At 37.7% G+C, this 27,336-nt stretch overlaps 1 protein-coding gene across 2 annotated transcripts in view; it reads right to left on the bottom strand.

Annotated features, from left to right (window-relative positions):
* Window positions 1-7,259: 7,259 nt before the first annotated feature.
* radil (Ras association and DIL domains) overlaps window positions 7,260-27,336 on the bottom strand; it is a 22,633-nt gene continuing 2,556 nt past the window's right edge. The window contains exons 4-17 of one of the 2 annotated variants that reach the window (XM_079854514.1): window positions 23,614-23,733; window positions 22,625-22,905; window positions 21,250-21,927; window positions 20,107-20,144; window positions 19,793-19,950; window positions 17,908-18,023; window positions 16,813-17,077; window positions 15,206-15,378; window positions 13,520-13,670; window positions 13,242-13,432; window positions 10,712-11,129; window positions 9,699-9,751; window positions 7,755-7,894; window positions 7,260-7,620 (exon numbers count right to left, since the gene is read on the bottom strand). In XM_079854514.1, the coding sequence (XP_079710640.1) occupies window positions 7,521-7,620; window positions 7,755-7,894; window positions 9,699-9,751; window positions 10,712-11,129; window positions 13,242-13,432; window positions 13,520-13,670; window positions 15,206-15,378; window positions 16,813-17,077; window positions 17,908-18,023; window positions 19,793-19,950; window positions 20,107-20,144; window positions 21,250-21,927; window positions 22,625-22,905; window positions 23,614-23,733 (2,882 nt within the window). In that variant the 3' untranslated portion in view covers window positions 7,260-7,520. The remainder of the gene's footprint in view (window positions 7,621-7,754; window positions 7,895-9,698; window positions 9,752-10,711; window positions 11,130-13,241; window positions 13,433-13,519; window positions 13,671-15,205; window positions 15,379-16,812; window positions 17,078-17,907; window positions 18,024-19,792; window positions 19,951-20,106; window positions 20,145-21,249; window positions 21,928-22,624; window positions 22,906-23,613; window positions 23,734-27,336) is intronic. The other variant, XM_079854515.1, reaches the window with a different exon arrangement.

Genomic DNA, 27,336 nt, shown 5'->3' with positions numbered 1-27,336 from the left:
CACGTTAAACAGTGGCTGAGAGTGTAGAGACACCGGGCGAAATTGGAAGCTTATTGTGATTGATGGGTTCCTATTAGGCGCTCGCTGTTATCGCGGCGGATGGAGGGGAACGGGGCACTGAGTTGTAACACAACAGATTACCTGAGCCTGTAGTCTCCCGAAGGATGTTTAAATAAAACATAGTCGCTCCTTTTCTCTCTCCTTTTTCTCTCCACACCTTCATTTTCACTCACGGGCCACTCCACCTACCCAACGTCATGTGCAATTTGCCCGAGCCTCTCCACTCAATAAACTGACATCGCGCTCATATTTCCTTTTATTTCCCCGACGATAAAGGAGAGCCGCTGTGAGACTGTAGTACGGGGAGGGAATCGTATTTTGCTCCGCGCGTTTCCACATATTTTTTTTCTTCCCTTTCTTCCCTTTTTTTTGGCGCACTGTGCCAACATGATTGATTGTGACTCGCAAACCGGGTGTCCAGCTCTGCCCAACAAATGACTTTGGCCCCTACCAGTAGACCTTGACCAGACAGAAATCAATATTTCACCATTAAAATCTATCAAAGAAGAGTTAAGGCTGCAGCTGTCCAAGGCGCCCTTTTGAACATTAAATTCGACACTTGTAGTACACGGGTAATCAATATATAGTGGTTCACAGATCATTTGTGGTCACCTTTTTGGCCGTGATGGATACTTGGAGGAGTCGTGATTCATTTTGTCACCCCATTAAAGCGAACTGTGTCAAGTCGTTCCTTCATTTCATCTGGAAGTGATTCCTATTGCTCAAACTATAAGAGAAAGTAGCTATGGGGGAAAGCAGTGAAGTGGGGGCTGTGGTGGTAAATGAAGAGCACCAGCCTCCAGGTTCCCATTTCAATGAGAATCTATAGAGATTTTGTGTCCGGCGGAGTGTGAAAATCCCTCTGAGATAGAACAAACATTCAGGGAGACCAAACCACACAGCCGATAGCTACATACAGAATAGATGGCAGTTTACAAGCCATTACAGATTAGGTTTAACCTTGGTCAAATAGAATTTCAGATATAAATGGTGCAACTGTGAATATAATCAGGCTGCAATATGAAGTGCATCATCTTATTTAGTTGCCTTAGCAGACAAAGTTAATTTACAAAACTTAAGTTATCAATATATTCTTGATTATTGTGTGTGTGTGTGTGTGTGTGAGAGAGAGAGTAGCCTTGATCAACTGCCAGCTTTATTTGGTGTGTTGTAATTTTTTCAGGTGATACAGCAAAATAAAAAAGGATGAGGTCTGTTTATCATTGAGGAAGGGGCATCTTTTCCAGTCAACCTTAAGAGCAGACTGCTGCCTGTGTGGCAGAATTGTATTTGTACTCCTATTCTGCTAACTATACTGCTTTTCTAAAACCCATCCACTGGCTGAAGCAATCGTCCCTATAGCTTTCTCAACCCATATGCTACGTCGTACCTGCTGCGGCGAAGATTATTAGTTACAAGCAACTGTCATTAAAAATGGATTTATTCACCCTCAGCGGGAAGCAGGGCTGCCCTCCCGATGACGAGTATGCCCTAACAGTACGGTGGGCTTTCTCACAACACAACCCCGTACACTTATTAAATACAAATGTCAAAATTTATGTTATGTTTGCATCATAATTGTGATATGGGATTAGTAGCTTTTAGATGCTTCTAAGACATGTTTATTCTATGCATTACGTTTTCTTAAGATGGCCAACATGTTACCAAGAATAGCTGTCACACTTCCAATGAGTATTCCAGGGTTGCAACATTTCTAATGTTTCTGTCCAGGAAACACACATAAAAAAATTAACAAACAATGTCTTTTTGTGACAAAATACAGGACATGTTGTCACATTATATGGGCTAAGTTGTCACAATGGGAATCTGCCATTAAAAAGCCTATTAAGTATGGCTTTTCAAATAATAATAATAAAAACACATTCATTAAATAGCAAGAATAAAATAACATACAGAAATAATATTACTCTTGTTTTGGTCAAAAACAGAAACACTCTCTCACTCGCATAATGACCAATCTTGCATTGACTTTAGTAGCCACCATTTGTCAAAAAAAAAAAAAAAAAAAAAAAATGAGTACACTCAATGTCCACCATGCACACAGTATAGTAACATTATTATTTTCCTTACAAACACTGACCCAGTACACTCCTTATTTGATTATCGTTATCAACTCCCTGATATAAATTAATTCCTGCTTCAATAAATGGTTCAAAATGCTTGTTGTGTGATTCATTGCTGCCAAGATAAGGAGATCTTGAAGAGACAGTGAATATTTAGTCAGGAAGAGGCAAAACGGAGATGGTACTCCTGTCACATAGAGGAGGAGGAGAAGAAGAGGCTGAAGCGATAAGTGATTACGGTCAGACGCTCCATTCATCATCTGCTGCTGTGTGCAGTTTCCAGGGTCTTCACTGTTATCAGCAATATATAGACCAAATGTCAGTGCCCCTGAATAAATCTACCTCTCAGTGTCTACCTCGGACAGATTCACCATTATAAGACCTTGGTCCTGCTTGATCATCAACCTCTCTTATGGGCGGCAGTATGGAAAATAAACCTAAACCTTACCTTAACACACATATGGGGGAAAAATACCTTTATGCAACTGTCTTGAAAAGTAGGGTAGGCAATTTTCGGAGAGGCTAGCAATATCAAGCTAGCTTTGAAAGCATGAGATCCAACCCTCCCTTCAGAGCGTCTCCACGCCTTCGAAACACATGAACGCATACAGCAGAGTCTGCAAAGCGTCACGAGACAAGAGACGGCGTTAAACTACCTCATGTCTCAAAGCACATAACATTACAATAATAATGAACAACTTAAAGAGCACTGACCTGTACCACCTGACTGCTGTAAATTAATTTTGGCGTTGGTAGCGCTGCCATTGAAACGCATAAATTCGAGTCATGGGTTTCCATCTCTTCCAAATATAGTTATAGTGTGAATGCAGCATAAGCTCACTGTTTTGGATCAGGAGGAACTGTAAAAGGTGGCTGCTATTTCGTTTGCGGTGCTCAGTGACTGATGTCTAACTCTATGCCTTCCACAGGCGATACATATAAATACTTTTAGACCTCTTAAGTTAGTGATTGCTATCAGGATGTGAAGAGACTTTCAACCAGCATAACAAAAATGTTTCAACAAATCACCTACCCTGCCTTTAAGTCATCAGAAACGTAAGTCTATTTCACTTATTTAAGCTATCCTGGCCATAATAGACCAATGCTGTAATAAAGAATAAAGAAAAATGTCTGAGTGTTGATGCAACACATTACGGCTTGTTCGAGGTTACTGGGTTTACATGTGTTGTCTGCGGCCCAGTGAATAAACTAATGATTAAGGCCAACTATGCCCTGACTTTGTTGCCCCTCACAGTGCTTTCTGCTCATTTCACATGATTGACAATACAGTTTGCAAGCCCATCCATTGCTATAAAGCAGCTTAGTGTCCTGTCACTCTGTATCAGCACCGGTGTGATGATACAGGTCGTAGCATGATGTATTTCTTAACCTAGCAAACTGCCATCAGAAAAAAGGCCACAGCGATAGTAACACATGCACTGATATGACTGATATTAATATATCAGGGCTAATAGGTAAACAATGGAGAATAAATAGACTATACAGTACATATAAAGTATGGTAATGATTTATATAGTTTAGAGAACAAAATATCCTCATAAATGTCAGAGTAAGAAGCGAGTGTTTCAACAAATAAGTTTGAAAGTCTTCATGTCGACAATTAACTATTCAGAGACGCCATGTTTCATTTTTTCAAGGATAAAAAACGAACCAGACATGCATTGTAATTTCAAAACACCTTTTACAGAGTAGTATTTTGTCAACATATTTTCTATATAAAAGATGTATTTTCAATTTTCCTGAATGTCAGTTGAATGAATGACTGACACCCTATATTAACCCATTGAACGTGGGCTACATCTTCTCCCTCACCGCCACGTTTTCATTTGCGAAAAATTAAATATGGCGTCTAGTCGAATAAGGTCCATAACGAGGAGTTCGTATTGCAGCTGTGTTTGAAAGCTCGGGTATTTTAGTCGCTGCAGATTCAGAATAGGGTTCTGCTTGCCTGCGCATCCACTATCTGTTAATTGAGGCGAGGGAGAGAGCAGTTACTAGACCTGTCAGTGTTAATCAAGCCTCATCTCTTAACACAAGCCGCGCTTTGCAACGAGCTGAAGATTAATATTCCGACCGAAACAGATGATAAATCATTTGTACATAATTAGCGCTAGGCAAGGTTATAGCTGACACGAATTTTTATCTTAATTACGGGGGAAATTTGTTCCATTAATTTAATTTGTCGCGCACGGACGCGCCCGCGCCTAACAAAGTTAATCTTACACCTGTCAGTGCGCTGCTGAGGTAGGCTGTGTCTCCAAAGCTAGTGAGCGAATTCGCTGTCTACTGCATCCTAAACAGCATTCACCATAATATAACTTAATACGAGTCTGATGTCTGATCGAATATTTTCAATAAATCAGGTGAAACGGCTCACAAACAGGTCGGAGCGATTCGTTTATATAGCCTCAATCGGTCCAATGTTCTCGACTCAAAAACTCACTGCACCGAGAACCGACTCGTAATGAGCCGATAACCGAGTGAACTCATAGTAAAAACATAACATTAAAACATGTATAGGCTACTGAAAAATGACGAATGTAGCCTACATAACGATTTACAACAGGTTTTATATTTTGTATCAGGCTATTTTAACAATAACCTAATATCAACAAGCACACGAAACAGAGTTGATTTTAATAAATATCATTTTACTAAAACGTAAAGTAAAAACTTCTTTCAACCGAGATAATGGATTATTCTTTAGTGTAGCCTAAATGCATATTATATCAGGGTCTAAATTAATCATTTGGTTCTTAATCATGACTGCAAAAAAACTAGCCTACACTAAACATGCACATATGCAATTAGCTGCAACGCCCATATTAACACATAAAATGCAATTTTAAAACACGCAGTATCTTCTACATGAGGCTTAGAAAGTTTCAGCATGTCACGCAGAAATGTCAATTAGCCTAGCCTACGCAATGGCGTAAAAGAATAGTTGAACAGTTTCTTTGAAATGAACTGTTCGAAAGAACCGATTCGCGGAAATGAGTTGTTGACTTCCCATGACTTCCCATCCATGACTGCCTGCAGAATCAAATTAAGTTTTTGTGTTGTCATCAAATAGGCTACTCTACTGGATCCACTGATCTAGAGTTTAGGAGATTAGAGAAGGAATGTCGATGCGTTGGTTTTCAACGTTATTTGAAATTCTTGGTAAAGGATTATCGCATTCAGACCGAAGCAGCGAAGCAATTAGCAATATAATTGAATAAAAACTCTTAAAAGCATTTCCCTCGCTTGAATAAACATTGAATTCCTCTCAATCTGTGCTTAAGTCTGTTTATAAAGTCTGATAAAATATTCGATATTTCAATTAAAAACAAATGAAGACTTGACATTAAGGCAATCGCCTAAGGTGAAACAGACCTACCTCTGCACTTCTGCAAATTTGAAACGTCGACCAAACTGTGGGACAATACTGCCCTCTGCAGGACTTAAATTTGTAGTTCACGTTTGTCTTCACTTTGTAGACTACAATTGTAACCCCATAAACAAACAGTTTCATGATTTATGACTTTATAGTTGCATCAGATTTTGGAGCTAATTAAATAGCTGTTTTGCGAAAACAGATGCTCGTCGTCCATTTTTTATTTATTTAGTAGAACTGATTCATGTAGTGTTTTGTCCAAAACACCTGCAGTGTTTTGGCGCACTCTCCTGGTCAATGTTGCAGTTAGCGTTTTCTGTCGAATTAAGACACTTGAGCGTAATTTGACTTCTCAACGTTCAATTTAATAGGAAGGTATATTACCATATAAATCTCCCAAATACAAGTTCATCTGGGAAAAAAAATGCCTTTATGAAAAATTGCAATACAGATTTAGTACAAACATGAAATAATGGAAAAAATAAACACTTTTTCAGTATTCAAAAGCTATGTCCACTCAAATATAAACAAAGCAGCTTATATTATGAATTCTATGTAGTATATTAACACTTTATCATTTTGAAAACGATAAATGATAGGCTTATATATAGTATGCTATGCAACTTTTGAGTTAGTGAGCTTAAAGGGTTAGTTCACCCAAAAATTTAAATTCTGTCATTATTTACTCACCCGCATGTCGTTCCAAACCAGTAAGGCTTTCGTTCATCTTCGGAACACAAATTAAGATCTTTTTTTATGTAATCTGAGAGATTTCTGTCCTTCTATAGACAGCTACGTAACTACTTTGATGCTTCAAAAAGTTCATAAAGAGATTAAAACTAATCCATATGAATTGAGCGGTTTAGTCAAAACATTTTTTGAAGAGACTCGATCACTTTATATGATTAATACATTGAATTTAGGCTTTTATTCACATATAAATATTGATCAGCAAACATAAACAGAAACCTGCTTGGCGTGAGAACAAACCTCTTGCTGAAGCTCAAACATGATGCATAACACGAGAATGAACCTTATTGGTTCTTGCATGTCAAACAAACATGCTTGAGCGTCCATTTATCATAACTGATGATATGGGAGTTGATGAATAAAATATGTGATAATAATATGTGAATAAAAGCCTAAATGCAATCGGACTAAACCGCTCAATTATATATGAATCTGTTTTATGAACTTTTTGAAAGTGGTAGTTGCGTAGCTTTCAATGGAGGGACAGAAATCTCTCACATTTAATAAAAAAATATCTTCATTTGTGTTCTGAGGATGAACGGATTTTCATTTTTGGGTGAACTAATTGCCATTGTGAGTACTGCTAACATAGGAAACTGAGAATTTAAAGATACTTGGAACGCAGAAAAAGAGAGTTGCACCATGAAATGAGGGTCTTGAGATTGATTTTGTTGAGTGCAATTGTTCATAATATATAGATATGTTCAGTCAAATTATTGTTGTTTACCAACAACTTGAAAGAGAGAACCTTTGTACCAGTAGAGATTTAATCAATCAGAAAAATGTTAAATTTATGTTTCAAATCTTTTTATCAATCACGAAGGATCAGATATTTGTAAAAAGACTCAATTGTACCTTTTAGGAGGCCATTGAAAGTTTTTTTTAATGTTTTCTTGAGCAAATTAACCATCTTAAAAAAACGACTTATCCTGTTTCATGTCTGCCGTATGTGAATATTATTTTCTTTGTACAGTATCTGCCAGATTATGTGCACAAAAACCATCCCCTTCAATATTACTTGACAAAACCAGATTGGCTAAGAGGTAAAGAGGTGTCAAACTGTTGTTCTGAATGAGAAAGAGTGCAGTATTGTACAGGGCTTATAGAGAGCTGTAGTCGCTGAGAGGTCCTATAGTGTGCTTGTTCTCCAGTCTCCAGTCTCGGAAAGGAGGACTCGCTGTCCTCCTCATATTTCGTTTAGGTAGAGGGTCACACTTGCAGCCTCTCTCTCAGCAGGAAGAGGCACTGATCTTCTCTGTTACTTCAAGATCTGATTTGGCGACAAGAAACCGGAGCCGTCCTCCCCCCAGACGAATCAAATCCACAGCACTGTGAGAGACAGACATAGCGGAATTCAAATGTCAGGGTTAACAGACACATAATCATTGCAAAAGATCATGCCTGATGAAAATGTCATGGTATATTTGATCACTATAGGTGTAGTCCATATGGAGCCCTATAACCTCTGATAGTCTGCTCCAATGAGACTGGTCCCATTCACTGCCAGGATTCTGTCACCAATGCAGAGTCGCCCATCTGCAGCAGCCGGTCCATCTGGAATCAGTGTCCTGATGTAGATTCCAGGAGAGTTCAGAGGGGTGTGCTGTATATACAGAGAGTGAGAAACCAAATTCAAACAAAAAAAAAAGTGAAATGATCGGTCCCATCAGGCTATTAAAGCTTATGATATGAATCAAAATTTTGTGTTTTTTAGTCTTTTTACCACTTATAGCTTGCGGGCTAACGTATGATCCACAACATAATCAAACATCTGTCAAAAATAGTACAATGGCTAGAATCTTATCGCTTTTAGTTTGGCTGTTTTATAGTAATAATACTGAGGGATTAAAATACAAGTTCTATTCCAAAACCTTAGCTGACCACAATATTTTCTGGGACTACAATGAAGGATGTATGCAATACTGCCTTATAATTGGGATAAATCAGGATTCCTGACACTTTCAAAGTAAAATGTCCAGTGTGTGGGGCTTAAAGACGTTCAGTTTCATCCGAAACAGATGAACATGAACCAGCGATGTTTTATTACGTAGGTTGTTGACTTGTTGTCCATGTCACAGCAGTTCGGAAATGAAATGTCCAGTGCTAAAAGGTTAATGCTCTAGAAGTACTACCTACACTAAACCCCACCCTGAACCTAAACAATACATTTAAATTGATAGTCCACCCAAAATGTTTTATTCTGACATCAGTTACTCACCCACTAGTTGTTCTAAACCTGTATGAGTTTCTTTGTTCCGTTGAACACAAAAGAAGATATTTTGAAGAATGTTGGTAACCAAACAGTTTCTGGTCCCCATTGCCTTAAGTAGTATTTTTTTTCTTCTTTATACTATGGAAGTCAATGGTATATGGAAGCTTGTTTTTGCCACAGAATAAAACATTTTAAAGATAATTGCGACTTTTTATCTCACAATTATGAGTTTACATCTATAAAGTCAGAATTGCATGATATAAAGACGCAGTTGCATGTTATAAAGTCAAAGGTGAAGTAAGGAGAAATAAACTCACAATTCTGACTTTTCTCGCAATTCTGACATCTTTTCTCAGAACTGTGATATAAACTCGCAATTGCGAGTTATAAAGTCCAATTCGAAGGAAATCTCACAATTCTGACTTTATAACACACAATTGCAAATTTACATCATGCAATTCTGACTTTATAACTTGCATTATTGTTAGATAAAAAGTCGCAATTAATTTCTTATTTTTTATTCAGTGGCGGAAACAAGCTTCCATACAATGGGGACAAGCAACTATTTGGTTACCAGTGTTCTTTGAAATATCTTGCACTCAACTGAACAAAGAAACTCACTGGTTTACAACAACATGAGGATGAGTAAATGATGACAGAATCTTCATTTTTGGGTGAACTATCCCTTTAACAAAAGCAAACACAGATAAAAAATGCATTTGTTGCTGCAACTACGGTATTTTAGAGCTTTTTATCTTGACTTGTCATTCACTGGACTCGTACCTGAGTGCTGTGGAACACAAGTGCAATGCTATAACAGGTGAGTTACCGAGCGCATTTACTTTATCAGAAAAGTAATACATATGGAGCTATTATGTGACACAGACGTCAAAATGTATTAATTTACAAATCATGAACTAGCCTATAGTAAAAGTGTTTTAAGATTATTACATAGTAATGTAAAAGTAACCGGGCGAAAACAAGGCTTTATTAATCTTAAATCTGCTCCTGTGGTGATAATTTGTGTGAAAAGGAATATAAAAGTTGCTGTTTTACATTTCAGCTGGAAACTGCAGTGAATTGAGCCTATGTTGCAACACGCTGTCTAGGTACAGATGTCTGGAACAGATGTATAGTGTTACGGTTATGGGCATAGAACATTGACCACCAGAGTTAAAAGTCTGCACAGACTCACAAGTCCATCGATAAGTCCCATTCCCAGGCCGTACGGTCCTTTATCCAGGTCCACTACAAAGACGGAACAGATATCATCAGAGTTTGGGTCCAGATGGGAGACAGGGACAGGGAAAGGAAAACCACAACCACTCAAAGGGCCTGGAGTGGGGCAGGGACAAACAAACAAACACACACACACACACAAGACTCAGTGCTCATTTGACACACACACATCTACACACACAGACTCCGAAGTCGGGCCAATAAACAAAATCAGTGTTCACAACGGGCAAATGCATCTGCTGCACATGCAAACAAAGTTATTAAATGATGCAAAGAGTAAACACACGCAATACTGACAGAACTATACACACAGAACTCTGTACATATGTTTATAAGAAATAAACACATGTATTCACACATAAACTAATTCAAGTGAAATTAAAAAGTGATGTACACAAATCAGACATGATTACATCATGTCTGTTGTCGAACAACCAAATCTAATGTGCAGTCACTAACAGGCTCATTCCTACTACACAGTACATTGTGTCCTCATTGTTTTCCAACTGGATAAAATATTTAAAAATGTATATCACATTTGTTTATTCTGATCACAATATCACGATTAGGTAAATATAGGAGTAATATATATATATATATATATATATATATATATATATATATATATATATATATATATATATATATATATATATATTATTAATTCAAACTAAACAAAAATACTTATAAGAACACGGGTTTTGTTTCAGCTTGAATCAATAATATAGTATATAGCATTAGCCTGGTTATAACAAATAATTTAGAATGAAGGAATGAATGGATGAAGTTAGTATTAGTAATATATTTAATGAATTCTGTGGTGTTTTGTAGTATTAGTTGGTTTGTCGCTAAAACATTCCATTCAGTTGAATAGAAATAGAAAGTACTGCATAACAGGAATGACCCAAATGACCAAATCTAGCAGAAAGAACACACACATCCACGACCCAAAAGGCGTTTTTGACTTGCCTTCAATGCCATTGCTGATGAAGCCATTGATTTTCTTGTGCTCTGGAGTAGAACGCATGCAACCATTGGACTTTGTGTGAGAGTGTGTATGTGTGTGCTCTTGTGAAGCATGCTCAGGGTAGTGGACTGAATTGGACTGTGTGTTGGAGTGTATATACGTGTGTTCCGGATAGAGGGGCGTATTAGGTGGAGTCAGTATACAGGAAGAGTCTGTGGCTTGGGTTTGGTTGGCGTAACGGATGCTGGTCCCGTTTCTGTGGTGAACGCTGTGCGGTGGCTTGTCTCGGGGTCGTTCCTCGGCTCCCGCTCCCTCTCCTCTCCCTCCGAGACCTGCTGAGGAGCCCCGCACCTCCCCCTCTCCCTCCCCACGCATCGGAGGTGCTGCATGTGAATTGGAGTGAGGCTGAGGAGGCTCACGCTGGAGAACAGAATTTTCATTATTTATTAATATCAATATTTCAAGTTGACGACCCTTAGAAAAACAATCTCAAGGTCAAACATGTCAGTTATTCCTTTAAAGTCACCATGAAATCAAAATTGACAAGTATTATTTTTTATGGAATATTGCAGTATTTATGATAAATAATTTATCTGTGCACATCTTTTTTTTTTTTTTATTCATGTGCCCTTTTAATCTTTATCAAAAAACTCTTCTCTTCTCTGATGACCTGTCACTCTGACACTTGAGATCGACCAATAGCAAACCACAACCATCCAATCAATTAGCCATGGACAAAATCAAGTCCCACCCTACATTTTTTCTTGATCGAAAACCATTTTACTCAGATATATGTCGCAATAGAGAAGAAACGACTATGGCAAATTCTGCCGACTTTAAATAATTTACAAGCTATTTGTTGACGTATTTATAGATGGAATGCTATGATGAGATGAAGAATATGATTTTATAAATGTATATATTATGTTTTATTTTTACCTGAACAGTGCTTTGGAGAAAGGGACTTTATATTTGTATTATTTTCAACAACAATATTTTAAAGATACAGTGGTTTCATATTTTAACTATAGATGGAGAATTATTGAATTGTTCTATTTCTATAGTCCTGTAGCTCAAGTGGTAAAAATGGCACTAGTGGAGCTGCTTTGTATAAAATGTACAGACACTACCATATAAATTAATAGAATGGCTGCCCTCTGCTGGAAACAAAAAAATACATTGGAGGAATTTTATTAACTTTTTAAACTGGGAATGTACATTTTGGGAGATTTCAACTTGAATAAAGTCATAAAGCAATTAAACTGAAGGCAAAACAAACAAACAATAAAAATAAGCCTTGGATAATCCTTAAACAGTGTCGCAACACCAGAAAATCTGTTGTGTTTTTTTGTAGACTGACTCACACATGGTCCGTAATTTAGCCAGCAGCTCATAATTACACAGCTAATCTTGTAATCAGATTAAGAACGAATCTCATGTCTAGAATTTAAATCTTAGTGTTGTAAGCTACAGTCTTTAAAGCTAGTTCACAAGTTGACATTTTAAGAATGACTTTGATCAAATGAAGTTGAGAAAAAGCTGAGATATATATATATCAGTGGCGGCTGCTGGTCTTTCAAAGAGGGGAAGCTCATTTTCGGCCTACATTATAAAAACTGTCCATTTATTTATACGTAAATTCTACGTTCCTTTTCAAGAAAATGCTCTGTGACCCTGTCGTACCAACTAGGCATCTTTTCCAGTGACTTGACCAGTGTCCTCTCAATGACCAGCAGAGTTAAATATAATTGTATAAATATAATAATATAATAAAGGTATAAATAATAATATAATAAAGTATAATACTACTACTACTACTAATATATCTTTTTTTATTATTTTAATAATTATTTTTTTAATTATTACTAATAATAATATAAAAAATATAATAAGTAATAATATAATAAAGGTATAAATATATAATTGTGTGAAATGTATTATGAAAATTGGCTAGCAATTTCGACAAGCAAATACCAAGAAATAGGTTGCAGCAGTTTGTCTTTCGACTACAGTTGAAAAATCCGCGATGGGACTGAGCTCGAATAGCTTCAGCATCAGCGACTTTTTATTGTATGAAATCGCTGTCAATCAAAAGGAGATGCAGCCTTTCGACAGACCCTCCAATCATCACGCAGAAGCCCGGAGTCCAGGCCAGCCCACTCCTCATTCACCCCCAGAGACGCTGAGCGTCTGTGGGCGGGACATAATCGCAGCATTTATCCAATGACCGTCTAGTTTCGAAGCAATGAAAAAAAACTGTTCAAAGCAGCCCCATTGAAGTCAATGGACGCTGGGCTTCAGGGAAATGCACTGTGACGCTACGGGAATGTACGAGAAGGAAATCGAGTCAGCCGACCTGTTATATGTAACTGATTCTGAACGAACTCGTCTTTGAGATGAACGTTTTCTAACGCATTTTTAGTCCAAATGTTAACACAATAGTGCATATTTGACCATTCATTTTTTTACATTATAGGGGAAGCTGAGCTTCCCTTGCAGTCTTAAAGAAATCCCCACTGATATATATTGTACCTGGGCTTCCTGCCGGTCTGTACAGCCATTAGAAGGATGGGTCTTGGTGCGAAGACCCCAAACGAAGTGACGAACGTAAAGTAGCTGGCGGTATATACTGTCCTCCACACAATCACTCTCCAGGTCCACTTTAAATCCAGCACTCGGCAGCACAATAGGAGGGTGGTTCTCAAAACTCTCCAGTAAATCAACTATTGAAAAGACACATTCACAATGTACACTAGCATACACAAAATCTCTGGAAATCAGATCGAGAGTAATCCCATTCATATACCTACCTGTTCTGTAGATATAGGCCTCATCTTCACTGCTGGGTTGCCAGATTGGTAGAGGACCGAGCTCAGCCATGAGCTGGTACTGTGTGAGGATTCTGTGTAGCTGGACAGGCTTCAGGGACGGGTGCTCTGCGCACAAAGCTTTCCAACTCATCTACAGACAAAAACACACACAAGAGCAGTTAATGTCCTCAGCATGGGGATTAGTGTTGGTAAGGCTACGTTGAAACTGTAGCTTGTCAAGCTACACTGCAAGCTACAACAAAATGTACTATTTATTCATTTATTAAATTATTTTTACTTGTATAACCAGATCAAAAAAATAATATAATCAAAACATGATACTCTAAATATGACACAAAAAAAGAAATCTATGCATCTAAATTCAAATAAATAAATAAGCAGGAACTTCTGCCTGGTGATTTTTTTAACATGAACACTGAAATTGACAGATTGAAACTGAAAAATATTTAAAAAGTCTATTTTTGTTTGTCTTTGAAGGGCAGCATAATAATTAACATGTGCAATAACACAGATCATTACATTGACAGATTTTTTAAAAAAATGTTTTTTTTATATAAATTCATGTGCCTCTGTAATCATTAATCAGAATAACTGACACCAGAGGTGTAAAGTCCAGGGGTCAGAAAGTAAAAGTCCTGCCATATGTTTATTCTACCCATGAACTCAGCCAGCTGATTTCACTAATTAGTTCTATCTCCTGGCTGAAAAACTGTGCTAATTAGCTGTGTTTGGTGATTGGTGATTACCAGGTGATTGGAACAAAATACTGCGGAGGACTTTTACTTTCTGAACCTGGACTTTACACCTCATATACCCCTTTTCCACCAAAAAAGAACTGGTTCGGAACTGGTGCTGGTTCAAAGTTGGTTCAACTTTGCAAACCTTCTCAGAACCTGTTTGTTTTTCCACTGACTAGAGAGCCCAGCGAACTACGTCGTTACGTCTCTGTGTACGTTGCCATACGTCTTAGCTTTCGCCAACTTCAAGCATAACAATTACAATGGCGGACTACATCGTCTTTCTTCAAATGTTTCTCCTGGCTTTGCGATCCTATATTGGGGTCAGAAGAAGACGTTTAGAACACATTTGTGCTGCTCGTCTGGATTACTATAGACGGAGGTTACGTTCGAGAAGAAGTTCGACAATAACCCCGCCCCCAGCCCCCGACGTAAGCATGACATGGTAAAATGGTAAAAAATGAACAGTTCTAGTCCAGCAAAGAGTTGGTGCCGCTTTGGAACCAATTTTCCTGGCCGAGAACCGGTTCTTTGGCTGTCGAAACACAAAGAACTGGTTCCCGAGTAGGCACCGGCTCCGAACCGGCACCAGCACTGCCTTGGTGGAAAAGGGGTATGACTGACACTCAACAAACCTAGCCAGTTCAGATATTTCATGTGTTCTAGCTCAAACACACCTGGTGCAACTAATGAAGCCCTTGATAAGTTGAATCAGGTGTGCTTGAGACAACACCTGGTTTGCAGATTTGTGCTGTTGTGAGGGATTCTATTCAGGAGGTTGAATAATTTTGAGACTGTGTAAGTCATTAAAAGTTGAATTTTCAGTTAAATTTGGGGAAACCACTTGAAACATTTGTTGTGTTGAGCTATTTCAATTACTTTTGTTTGATTTGTTCATTGCAAACAGCAAATAGATTCGCTGCATTACCTGTGAGAGCTGTTGTGGCGTTGTGGCCAGGATGCTCACAGCACTACAGAACTTGGCAAAGAATTTCTGTGCAAGATGATTATGTCCCACCCCTTTAGCCCAGTCCAGTAGCATCTTCACACTAGCCTGGATCTGCAGGACCCGAGAACGCTGAAACCAGCCACGTGCAGGGCCTAAGAACATACAATGACAACAAACCCTTTTTCAGAATCATAATATAGCATATTGTAATACTTGTAATAAGACTATGATTAATTATTGTCCCTAATTAAAATGAAGAGTTTACTGCAGTACTTCAAGTCAAAACCACTCTTCACACTTTGTGTGAGTCTATGTGCATGTTTGTGTGTAAGACCAGCTCTTATCCTCTGTCTGTTACATAAAGAGGATTATGGGTGTCTGAAGAAATAATCTTCACCTGACCATGAGTAATGCGCACATGTACATGCAGAAATTACATTTGTCTCGTGCTGCCCTTTAAAAAAGTAAACTGATGGTAGTTTTGCAGACATGCAATACAAAACAAACGTATATATATATATTGGCATGGAGTACTTTCCATAAGATCATCTATTAGCTATTAGGCTAACTGAAATAAAACCATGCCAATCTCTAGGTATGGTGAAGGCTATGTGATGATGTGGGGCTATTTTAATTCCAAAGGCCAACAGAACTTTATCAGGATGCATAGTATCCTAGATCCATGAAGTAACTGGCCTTTAAAAATAAAAATCTGCCTGCCTCTATGGGAATTTAACATAGGGGTGTCCAGACTTATGCACCCTGTATTTTAAGGAAGAACATTTATTTATTTACGATACATTATTCATTCACAAAGAAAATTGGTGTCCTTAAAGGTTGGATTTTTCCAAAAATTTTTAATTAAGGCATTAAGTTCAATTTCCAAAAGATGATATTTTTTATTCCTCTTTTTAGTCAACTTTAGCATGGGTGTCTAAACTTATGCATAGCACTGTATATATATATATATATATATATATATATATATATATATATATATATATAATTACATTTAAATATGAACTCCCGTCCAAAAGTTTGGGGTCAGTAAGATTATTTTTTGTAAGAAATGTATACACTTACACAGCAAGGATGCTTTAAATTGATCAAAAGTGACAGAAAATACAGTTATACTGTTTATACTGTTTTCCATTTCAAATAAACGCTGTTCTTTTGAATTTTCATCAAAGTATCCTGAAAAAAATGCATGCCATGAAGAGCATAACATACTTATTAAAAAACATTTCAAAATATAACCAACCCCAAACTTCTGAATGGTAGTATACTTTCATAATAATAATTTCTGCATGAATATCCTGCTTTTTCTTTAAGCTATTTTGAAAATCTTCCCTAATACATAAATCAGTAATTGAATTACATTGAATAAACTTCAAATTAGGCAACCTTTTCATTGAAAAATGACTTAATAGCTATCTTACAGCTTTAGTAGACTTGGAATATATATTTTTCTTTTTTTCTTCTGCCTGCAATTGCTGACACACTAACTGTGTCATGTTGTTGCCACAGCAGCAGTGGCTGCTTAATGAAAATATAGCAAAGGGTGTGTGTGTGTGTGTGTGTCTCACCTTTATCGATGAGTTGATTGAAGAGTGAGACATTGGTGAAGAAGAAGAGGTAGGCAAACATTTGACTCTGAATCTCTGCATGAACCTGGTACTGCTGCAGCAGGTCTGATGTAGTCTGAAACACACTCACCACCCGGCGAACCGCCTCTGGCATCACACACACAGAACACACACACACTCCAACAGCCCGCCGGCACTGCTCTGATGAAGACTCTGTCCCAAACGGGTTACAGTCCAACAGGCCAGGCAACACAACGTACAAAGTCTGAAATGTAAACAACAGGCATTTGTTAAGACATGGATAACCAGACACCAACAAATATGCATTAATTACAGGGCTATCAATTTAATAAATTAATTTAATGTTATAATTTTAAAAATGAAGGATTTATGAGCGTTGCCATTAGTGTAGTAATGACCCTAGAGTGACTACACTAATGGCAACGCTCATAAATCCTTCATTTTTAAAATTATAACATTAAATTAATTTATTAAATTGATAGCCCTGTAATTAATGCATATTTGTTACAGGGCTATCAATTATGGCTTAGCTGATTGGCTCAAAAATGCAAAATGAAGCACATGAGATGTCGCAAAACTACATGACATCTTGTATGAAAAGAATCACTGACAAACTTGTCAATAAGTTGGGATAGGTACGAATGTTTTTACGTTTTTGAAAGAAATCTCTTATGCTCATCTTATGCTTACCAAGGCTGCATTTGTTTGATCAAAAACAATTTTTTTTAATATTTTAAAATGTCATTTATTCTTGTGATGCCAAAGCAGAATTTTCAGCATCATTACTCCAGTCTTTAGTGTCTCCCACTTTTTTTATTATCTATATTGAAAACTGTTGTGCTGCTTAATATTTTTGTGGCAACTGTGATCATTTGTTTTGTTTGTTTTTTAGGATTCTGTAAAGAATAGAAAGTTCAAAAGAACAGCATTTATTTGAAATAGAAGGAGGTAGAGGAGAGGAAGACCTACAACACGTACAAGAAGCCACACACACAATAAATAATTCATTCCCAGCAGCCCTGGTAACATCTTAGAAGGGTGGCGCCACACATATAACGTAATACTACCCTTTACCTTAGTGATGTAGTAGACACACTGCTGAAAGGTGTACATGATCACTTCCTCCAGTATGGTCATAGCCTCTTCATTTGCTGATATTGTTGCTGAGAGGAGAGATTCTTTCGATCCTGCTGCAATTAGAAACAGAAAAGAAAAAGAAAAAAATACAATTAGACCAAATGCATTGCATTTAACATTTGATGTGTCTTTTATAACCTCTAATCCTCCTGCCTAGTTAATCTTGTTTTTAATTTTGTCTCTATTGGGCCCCATAGACCCAATCCATAATGGGCATTGCAGCTTTGCAAGTCTAGTCTAAAAACAATTGAGAAGGACTTTTCACACTGCATTTAACCCCCGGGTTACCGTCGTTTTAACCCCCACTTTTAATGTCGGGTGGAGGAACGTTTCACACTTAGCACTGCTTTTTACTCAAGGATATGAAACCCTGCTCCTGAGCTTTTGCAGTGTTAACCAGTGTTGCCAAATGTGTACAGTGTGCAACAATGTGGTGTTAGAATGTTATGACTAGATACTTTGCAACTGACAACCAATCACGTGCCTCATATTCACATGCTTTGGACAGTCACAGAGATGTATAAACAGTCGTTTTAGCATTTGATGAGGAAAAATATCAAATGCAGATGGAAAACGCGTCAGTTACAGTGAAGAAGTGACCATTTCATTCTTACCTTTATAGTCTGAAAAGTCAGGAAAACCTGATAATAGGCAATGCAAGAGGACACGCAATGCTAGAGTTTTTAAATAAACAGGTTGCGCACTGCGCTTGTCCAATCAATGACACTGACAACGCAAATATGCAAATAAGAATGCTCTCCTGTAGTTCAAACAGTAGAGCGTTGGTGCTTGCACCGCCAAGGGCATGGGTTCGATTCCCAGGGAAAACAAGAACTGACGAGAATGTTAATGTGTACCTTGAAATGCAATGTAAGTCGGAGTGTCTGCCAAATGCATAAATGTAAGAACATTCACCCAGGCTTTAGGAATGTACAGTGTGAAACGGCAGAATACACATGATTAAAGGCAGGTTAAATGATTTGTTCCAGAAACATTTTTTGTTATGCTGGTTGAATGTCTCATCACACCCTGATAGCAATCACTAAGTTAAGTGGTATAAAATTATTTATATGTATATCGTCGTATAGGACCATAAAATGTTCATCCAATCATTGCATTCGGTCCAAATGCAATGATACAATATCCATACCTGCCTGTCAACTTATGTATTTCCATACATCCGTGCACCTGCTCATGCAGACATCACACGTCATCAGAGTGTTTCATGCTATGCAGAGTTAGAGAGACATCAGTCACTGAGCAGCGCAAACGAAACAGCAGCCACCTTTTACAGTTCCTCCTGATCCAAAACAACGAGCTCGCCATTGCGTTCACGCCATAACTACTGTAATTAGGAATGGAAGAGGTTTCCATACCCATGACATTATATTCGGAGTGGTTCGTGACTCGAATTTATGCGTTTCAATGGCAACACTATCAGTGTGGAAATTAAACTGCAGCGTTCAGGTCAGAGTTCTTTAAGTTGTTTATGTTCATTATTATTGTAATGTTATGTGCTTTGAGACATGAGGTAGTTTAACGCTGTCTCTCATGACGCTTTTGTTTGCTCCCTGCTGTACGCGTTCATGTGTTTTGGAGGAGACGTGACTTTGGAGACGCTCTGAAGGGAGGAAGGGATCTTATGCTTTTAAAAATAGCTCGCTATAGCTAGCCTCTCCGAAAATTGCCTACCCTACCTTTAATTGTTAATCCTGGGTAAAGTATGAGCAGTGTAAAACGTAAAGCACAAGAAAACCCAGGATTCCGTTAACCCTGGGTTTAGAAACTATTTTAAGTGGAAAAAGCCTAGAGCGTTTCATACCTTTATCGTCCATGAGCTCAATGGTCTGCATGTATGCAGGGGACTTCTGCTGGATAAAATACAGTATTTCTATGGCATTGGACATCCAGAAGAAAATGAACTGGAGATCAGGTACTAGGTCGGAGATGCTGAGCAGAGACAAGGAGGCAGGATCTTGACTGTATAACCATACAAAAACACACACATTCAATGGTTTGACTCAGTAGCAATGCTTTCCGAATTGGTGATAGCCTATTCAGCGGCAAGTGACCTTAGAGTGTCACACATTCAAAGTGCACGCATGTGCGTATTATAAGGGGGAACGTGATACTCACTGCTGAGCTTGCTTCTGTGCCAACTCCTTTGTCTTCTCCTGTGAGACACAGACGCGGATGGCAATTAATGTCATCAAATTTTGAATAGCTGCATGTGGGAGGTATAATACATTGGAGTCATTTTTTTTTTTCAACCTTTCCTTTCTTGCTCTTTTCTTTGGCTGGTTAATATTGGGGCTGATGGTTGACCTTCTAAAATTGGATTTGAATAATGAATGAGTTCAAAGACGGTCATTAAATGCATGGTTTCATTGGGGCAAGATTAAAGGGACATTCACAGATTTCTGTAGTGTTTAAATCAACACAGGAAAATGCATTTGTCAACAAAGACAAAAGGCCATGTGAGGTGAATACAGTACTGACCCTCAGAGCAGAAAATCAATCAATGGGTCTTCTGGGACTGATCCTCTTCATGCAAATGCTATTGCTATGCATTTTGTATAAAAGAAACACGCTTGCACTTGGACATTGTGAACATGCAGAAAACTCTTTCATTTCTTATGTGAAAAATTGTAAAACAAGTAATTTTTCCGATGGACTTGCCGTGCTTGCCATTCCATCATTTTCTTCTCCCATACTGAAACACAATCAGTCTCAGTGACAGTGGGAGGAGCCCGAGGAATTGTGGGAAATGTAGTTTGATGGGTGACAGACAATTGAGTGGGCCAAGTATGCATGAACCAGGGTATCTGCTGCTTGAAATTAAAAGTTTTAAACTAGACTTTTCTTTAAGGTAAAGTGTGTAATACCCTAAAAGCTAAAATCAAATGTTTTAAATACTACAAGTGAATTTAGAAATCAAAACATTAAAATGTACAGTGAAAACGTTACATTTAACATTATTATTCAATTTAATTATTTAATTATTAGAGTTTTTAAAGATAAATTTTAAGTGAGCATTAGATGATAGCAAAGGTAATCTAAATGTAAAAATAGGGGAAATATATAAAATATGCAATATAGGCCGATAAATATCCAATACTGACAGATATTGATTAATTAAATATCCAATATGGCACCAATATATTGCACATCCCAACTTTGTAGGAAATTAAATATGCAATCTCAAATTGAGATTTGAACATGGAAAAAATAGCATATTTCAGCTTTAAACACATCTAAAATGTTGATTTGAGTACTAACCCATGCGATGGTTTGAATCCTCTTGGAAATTTTCAGCAATAGTTTACCAAAGCTGCCAGGTGGAAATGTATTAGCTGAGTGCTTGATGCATAGACAAAGCAAATATGCTGGTGTCAGCTTGTGGTCATCCCCGCTCGGCTCAATAAGTGTCAGCACCCGGTTCACCAGCGCATCCTCGTGAGCCCGCTCAAATTCCAACGCGAGCTTTCTCTTCTGTGCACCTCTCGCTGGAGCCTTAGAGCTGCGCCGAGACGCCACTGGTTCATGTAATACGGCCCCACACATACGACATGCCTCTCCTTTCTCAGGCACACCCCCCGACTCGCTATCGCAAAGTCTTGCCAGTGCCCGAAGTCGAGTGAGAGTTTGGGCAGGAAGTGGTTTCGCACTCAGTGGGTCTTTGTACAGGAATATGTAATGAGCACCAAAGGACAGCAAATCCCCATGACGTAGCGGAGTGGGCCGCTCAATACGCATGAAGTTAACCAGAACATTGCCGTGGGCGACAGGTTCTAGAAGTAACCGCTGGTCCGAGGAAGAACGCCGTTGCACAGCACGACGTATTCGGCAGTGAAGTGGAAGCACATCCGGAGACGACAGGCAGATATTTGGCCGTGCTGATGCTGTTTCCTGACCAACTGTGTGTTGCTCTCGATTCAACAGGTAAACCAGGCAATCCTGACAAACAAAAGCAAATCAAACAATAAACACTACTCCAGACAGGAGTAATAAAACTTTAAAAACTTTTTACTTTAAGAAAGTTCCAATGTGACACATTTTTTTAATTTTTTTTTTATTGATTCACTTATATTTTCATGGTTTTCATTTCATTATTTCATTAATTATTCCATGTTATATGTACCATTGAAAAGTTTGGTCAAGATTTTTTTATGTTTGATGTGTCTTCTGCTCATCAAGTAGTATTTGATCAAAAATACAGTAAAAACTGTAATATTGTAAAATATTATTACAATTTAGAATAACTGTTTTCTAACTGAATATAATGTAAAATGCAATTTATTTCTGTAATGGCAAAATTGAAATTTCAGCATCATTCTTTCAGTCTTCAGTGCCACATGATCCATCAGACATCACTCTAATATGCTAATTCGGTGCACAAGAAACATTTCTTATCATCATCAATGTTGAAAACAGTTGAGCTGCTTCATATTTTTGAGTAAACCGTTTTCATATTTTTTTCCTGATGAATAGAACATTTATAGAAATCTTTTGTAATGTTATAAATGTATTTACTGTCAATTTTGATCTGTTTAATGCATCCTTGCTGACTAGAATAATTAATTTCTTTAAAAAAAAATGATTGACCCCAAACTTTTGAATAGAATATACATTTTACATAGGTAATTTTGTTTACCTGTTGGTTGTACCCTTGAAGGAGCAGCAAGTGTGGTGATTGGTAGAGAGAGTGTTTAACTCCGCCACCATCTCGTTCTTTACGGATCTCAGTGTCTCGTGCAGAGCGTGTTCTGATTGGCCCTGGGAGGGTGGAGTAGTACCGTTTAGGTTCCTCACCAGGCAGTCCCACCAAGTTAAGGCTGGTTTCACTGAGGCTGCGGCAAAATGAGGAGCCGTGCTGGAGTGTCATTGTTCCTTTAGCACGGTTTCTTTGCAGCTTCCTTGCTTGAGCATTGATATCTGCCGTAGAGAGAAAACCACTTAGGTAATTGTCATACATTGTCCTTAGCCACAAAACTAACCTTATGTGGTTTAAATGAACAGATAGGTTTAGCAAAATAAATGGACTCAAAATTGCTTTAAAAAATTAAATAAAATCATATAACTGGAAATTTCATAAAAGACGTTTAACCTTAAATTGTGCTGTCAGAGGGTTGCAGTGATCTTAAATCATGATACAGCCAAAATGAAAACACACAAGTAGACTTTATTTCAGGCATTAAAAGACAACAGTGGATATGGAGGTGAAATGCAAAGCATAACAAAGAGTCTATTTCGGTTGTATGCCATGCTTAGAAACCTCAATTTAAGTTCAAACAAAGCATAATGATTCATTTTAAGGTACTTTGATGTTTTTTTTTGTTGTTGTTTTTTTTTCAAGCTCAACTGCCCGCATCCCCATTCACTGTATGGAAAAGAACAGAGCAAACATATTGCAAAAACTTCTTAATTTGTGTTTCAAGGAAGAAAATAACAAAGTTTAGAGGCATGATAAAATAAAGGTAATATTGTTGTGGAATGAGGGATAAATGGGGTAGTACATGGGCATAGGAAGTCAACACTTGACGGGTGCATGGAGGAATACAGTAAATTATGGGTCTGCAAAATAATGGTACTGTATATGGAGGTGGGGCTGGTGGTTGACACCATACCTGAGACAGTCCCCACCTTTTACAATAGTTGTACAGGGCTGTATCAAACGCCAGCCCCGGGGGGAGCTCCGATGGCATCTACCATGCCCGCTTCTACTCAAGGTTGAAGATAGCACAGGGGAGTTTGTGTGGGTCCCTGGGCATGGGTAAACACCACAACAAATATAAATCACCAACAAAACCATGAAAATACACACTAATAATTATATTTACTCACTCACTCAAGTAAGTTGCTCAAGCAAATCATGCCATTATCCACCATCTAAATGTTCCTGTGATGCATAGAAGCATAGATGTAGAATATGAGCCCCATTATGCTTTTTTTTTTTTGGGATATTACCTTTCATGTAGTGTGTAATATAGTTGTTTGTGAATATAAAAGGTCTGCAAAGTTTCATAGATCAAAGTGCACGATAAATTAATGCATGAGTTATTGTCTCCCTAAAGAAATAACTGATTCTGAACTGCCTGAAACAAGTCGTCAGTAATTCCAGTCTTACTTCCTGCACAAACCTCTGAAGCCTCAAAATTGCATAATGCCAGCCTATGGTCTGCATTGGTCTATCCACTTCATTCTATTGGCTACCAGCGAAAAACATAGACTTTGACCCACCCTCAAATACTGTAGTTGTAGCTGAGGCCTGGAAGAGTTTGGTTAGTGTTGTCGACATGCACATCCAAAGCCTCATCCTTTGGGCTTGAATTGACACAGTAAAACCGACGCCATCATTACTGTTTATATCACTGTGTATCAAGAGCTGAGGAAGCCTCCAAAATTCAGATATGATAATAGCTATTTCATTTCTGACACACGCTGTAAAGCAGCAGACCAATCACAACAGACTGGGCAATCTTTCACAGACTGTAAAAAAAAAAAAAAAAAAAAGTAATTCTGCAATGTATATTATGAGAAAATTAAAGTGTTTTTGACTTTGGATGCATGTAAACCTATTGTAGGAGACTTCCAAAACAAAATTAGCAACCTTTAAAATAGCATAAAAGAGACACTTTAACTAGCATTTCATGTGGTTTTGGTTGTATAAAATGATTTTTACAGGTTATTCAAGAAACTGCTGATATAGGATTGAACTGGGCACTGTGCTCATGCAGACATAACTGCCAATTCCAAACCTGTCATAAAACGTGCATGTGTTGTTAAATACCTAGACACTATCCATGAAGCCCCCAAGTAGCATCTGTCACTGAGTCATAAGTGTGTGTGTGCAGATGGTGGTGTTGACTTGCAAATGTAATCCCCCAACCCTTCTTCACCTTTACTCATCCATGACCTTCCTAAACCCTTGATCTATGTAGATGCCTCCTTCTTCTTAAACATCACTGCCCTTTTGACTGACTGTGAAAAGCACTAGACGCATGCATTTTTGAGAACAGTCCCAATGCGAGCGTGTGTTCTAATGAAGAAACAGCAGGATGCTAAGCCAAGTTTAAGAAGACCACTTTGAACAAGCTTAAGGACTAAGATCCTCTGATAAGCCTGCAACATTTTCATTAATTAAAATGCAATCACACATAGAAAAGAACTACAACAATTGTGCATGTACAATTATGCACTTAATAGCACTGTAGCAAGCTCACAGAAAAAATTCCCAAGATTCCATAATGCATTACCTGAGAATATGATTTTTCCAGTAAGGCAGATTAACTGGAGCTTCTAGTTACACAATCCAGACTACTGTAGTTTTAAAGCTAAGTGGGTGTAGAGTTTAGCAGTAAAGCTACACATATAAGCACGTCTATTTATCTAAATAAAGACATTTGTATTTAAATATAAGTATAAATAGTACTAAATAATATGGTTTGCATTTTAGAAGTAAAAAAGCTTTTTTTTTTTTTTTTCAATTGAGAACATCCCCAAAGGAAGATTTTGTCAGATTAACGCACACTTCTGGGGATTTTTTATTAGTAGATTATTTTCTCTTCTCTTATAATCTACACATAGAATCCAATACATGCATACATTCTTTCTATCCCACCAGGAAGAAAAGTAGTTCAACCTGAGGATAAATTATCCAGAGTAATGTGCCTGCTGTGCTGATATTGATTTAACTTCCACCCTGTGTTTTGGCTCAATGGCCACCTTGTTGAATTTGTAATTTAGTACAACAGCATTCAGGCTCAAACAGAAAGAGAGAGACAGTGAGGGAAAGATGTTATGACTAGTCTGCAATAAAATGGCACAAATAAAATAGTGAAACTGAGACCTCAATTCAACGACTGGAGGCCGGCCATACTACGGCAGATCCAGTCGTGCATTTATCTCTGGCACGTGCTCTGACATCTGCGTGTCGGCATTAGCAAACCTGAGCAGCCCTGAATGACAAAGAACAATGACGATCTAGTGCCAGTTATCACAACATCTATACCACAGTGTTGATACGTTCAGCTCAACTTTTATCTTCGGATAGCACTTAAAAGGAGTGATGTGATAACTGATTTTAAGCTTCTGTTTCACAAAAATGGGCAAACAAATGTTTAAAAACATGAAAATTCAAAACAAGAAAGGCAATATTTCATTTTTGTTTTAATCTTAACAATTGCTACGTTCAAAATCGCATACTGTATAGAAGGTACTACAACTGGTTTGAAACTAGTGCACTATATAATGTGAATGTGTGTAGTATGAATGAAATTTGAACATACTACATTCACCATGTTGTCACTGTCATGTGACCTAAGGCAGCAGTTGTGTCACTCCACTGCCATTCACAAATCCTCTCCTGAGGCCTCTTGGGATAAATTGTCCATTGGATGCACACTACCAAATCTCTCTAGATAGTCATTGGAGTACTTTTCCCCTACTGTTTTATGAATACTAAATTGACCCTCATCCTTGAAAATAATGGGTGCTTCTCAATACTCAAATTGATGCTTCCTCGTTTCCTCGCTCCTAAGTCCTCAAGCCCGTGAACTCTACTCCAACTTAGAGGACATCTCAATTCTTTAATTGCACCGCGAGGCGGCGAGGAACGAGGAGCGAGGAAGCTTCCTGAGGAGTCATGAGCGAGGACACACAGGTTTATCCTTCCGAGGATGCACAAATAAGAAATGAGAAGCACCTAATGACTGGAGCGATGCTCAAAGTCGGAAATCCATTCAACCCCGATCTCAGAGAGAAGTGTCAATTAACATAATTTCAAAGATGGTGGCGACTGAAGGGCATCGTACAAAATTAAATTAGTAATGTAATATATTACGATACCTTACTTTTTGCTTTTTAGGCTGTTTTTAAAACGAATGCATGCATTTTGTGTTCTCGACTTTTGTCTTTGCCATAATTAACAGTATGACACTAAATATGATGGTGCCATCTGGTGGTGTAGGAGATCAAATTTCAAATTTCCCACTTCCAACATTTTCTGGAATCGGCCAAAAATATTCAACAATACTCAACAACTGAGCAGTCAAACCTGTTTGGAAGCTAACAGTTAGCTTAATACTGATCTGATCACAACAGTCATGCTAATACTGCATTCCAACTTGGAACTATCAAATCTTGTTCTTGAAAATAATGACTGAAACCATCTTTGAAATAAGACATCTGATCAGCTCAATGCTAAAAAAAATATTTTTAATTATATAATTCTAATGTATTATATAAACAATTTGTTGTTAATTTTCTTTTTATTAAAATATTATAGTTACTTTTTTTTTACTTATATATATTTTTTTATTGTAAAACATCTATGAAAATATTCCATATAACATAAAATTATCAGAT

Source organism: Squalius cephalus (assembly GCF_949319135.1).
Source record: "Squalius cephalus genome assembly, chromosome: 2".
NCBI classification, from domain to species: domain Eukaryota; kingdom Metazoa; phylum Chordata; class Actinopteri; order Cypriniformes; family Leuciscidae; genus Squalius; species Squalius cephalus.
Note: the sequence above shows the minus strand (reverse complement) of the source record. Positions and strands in the feature narration are given on the sequence as shown.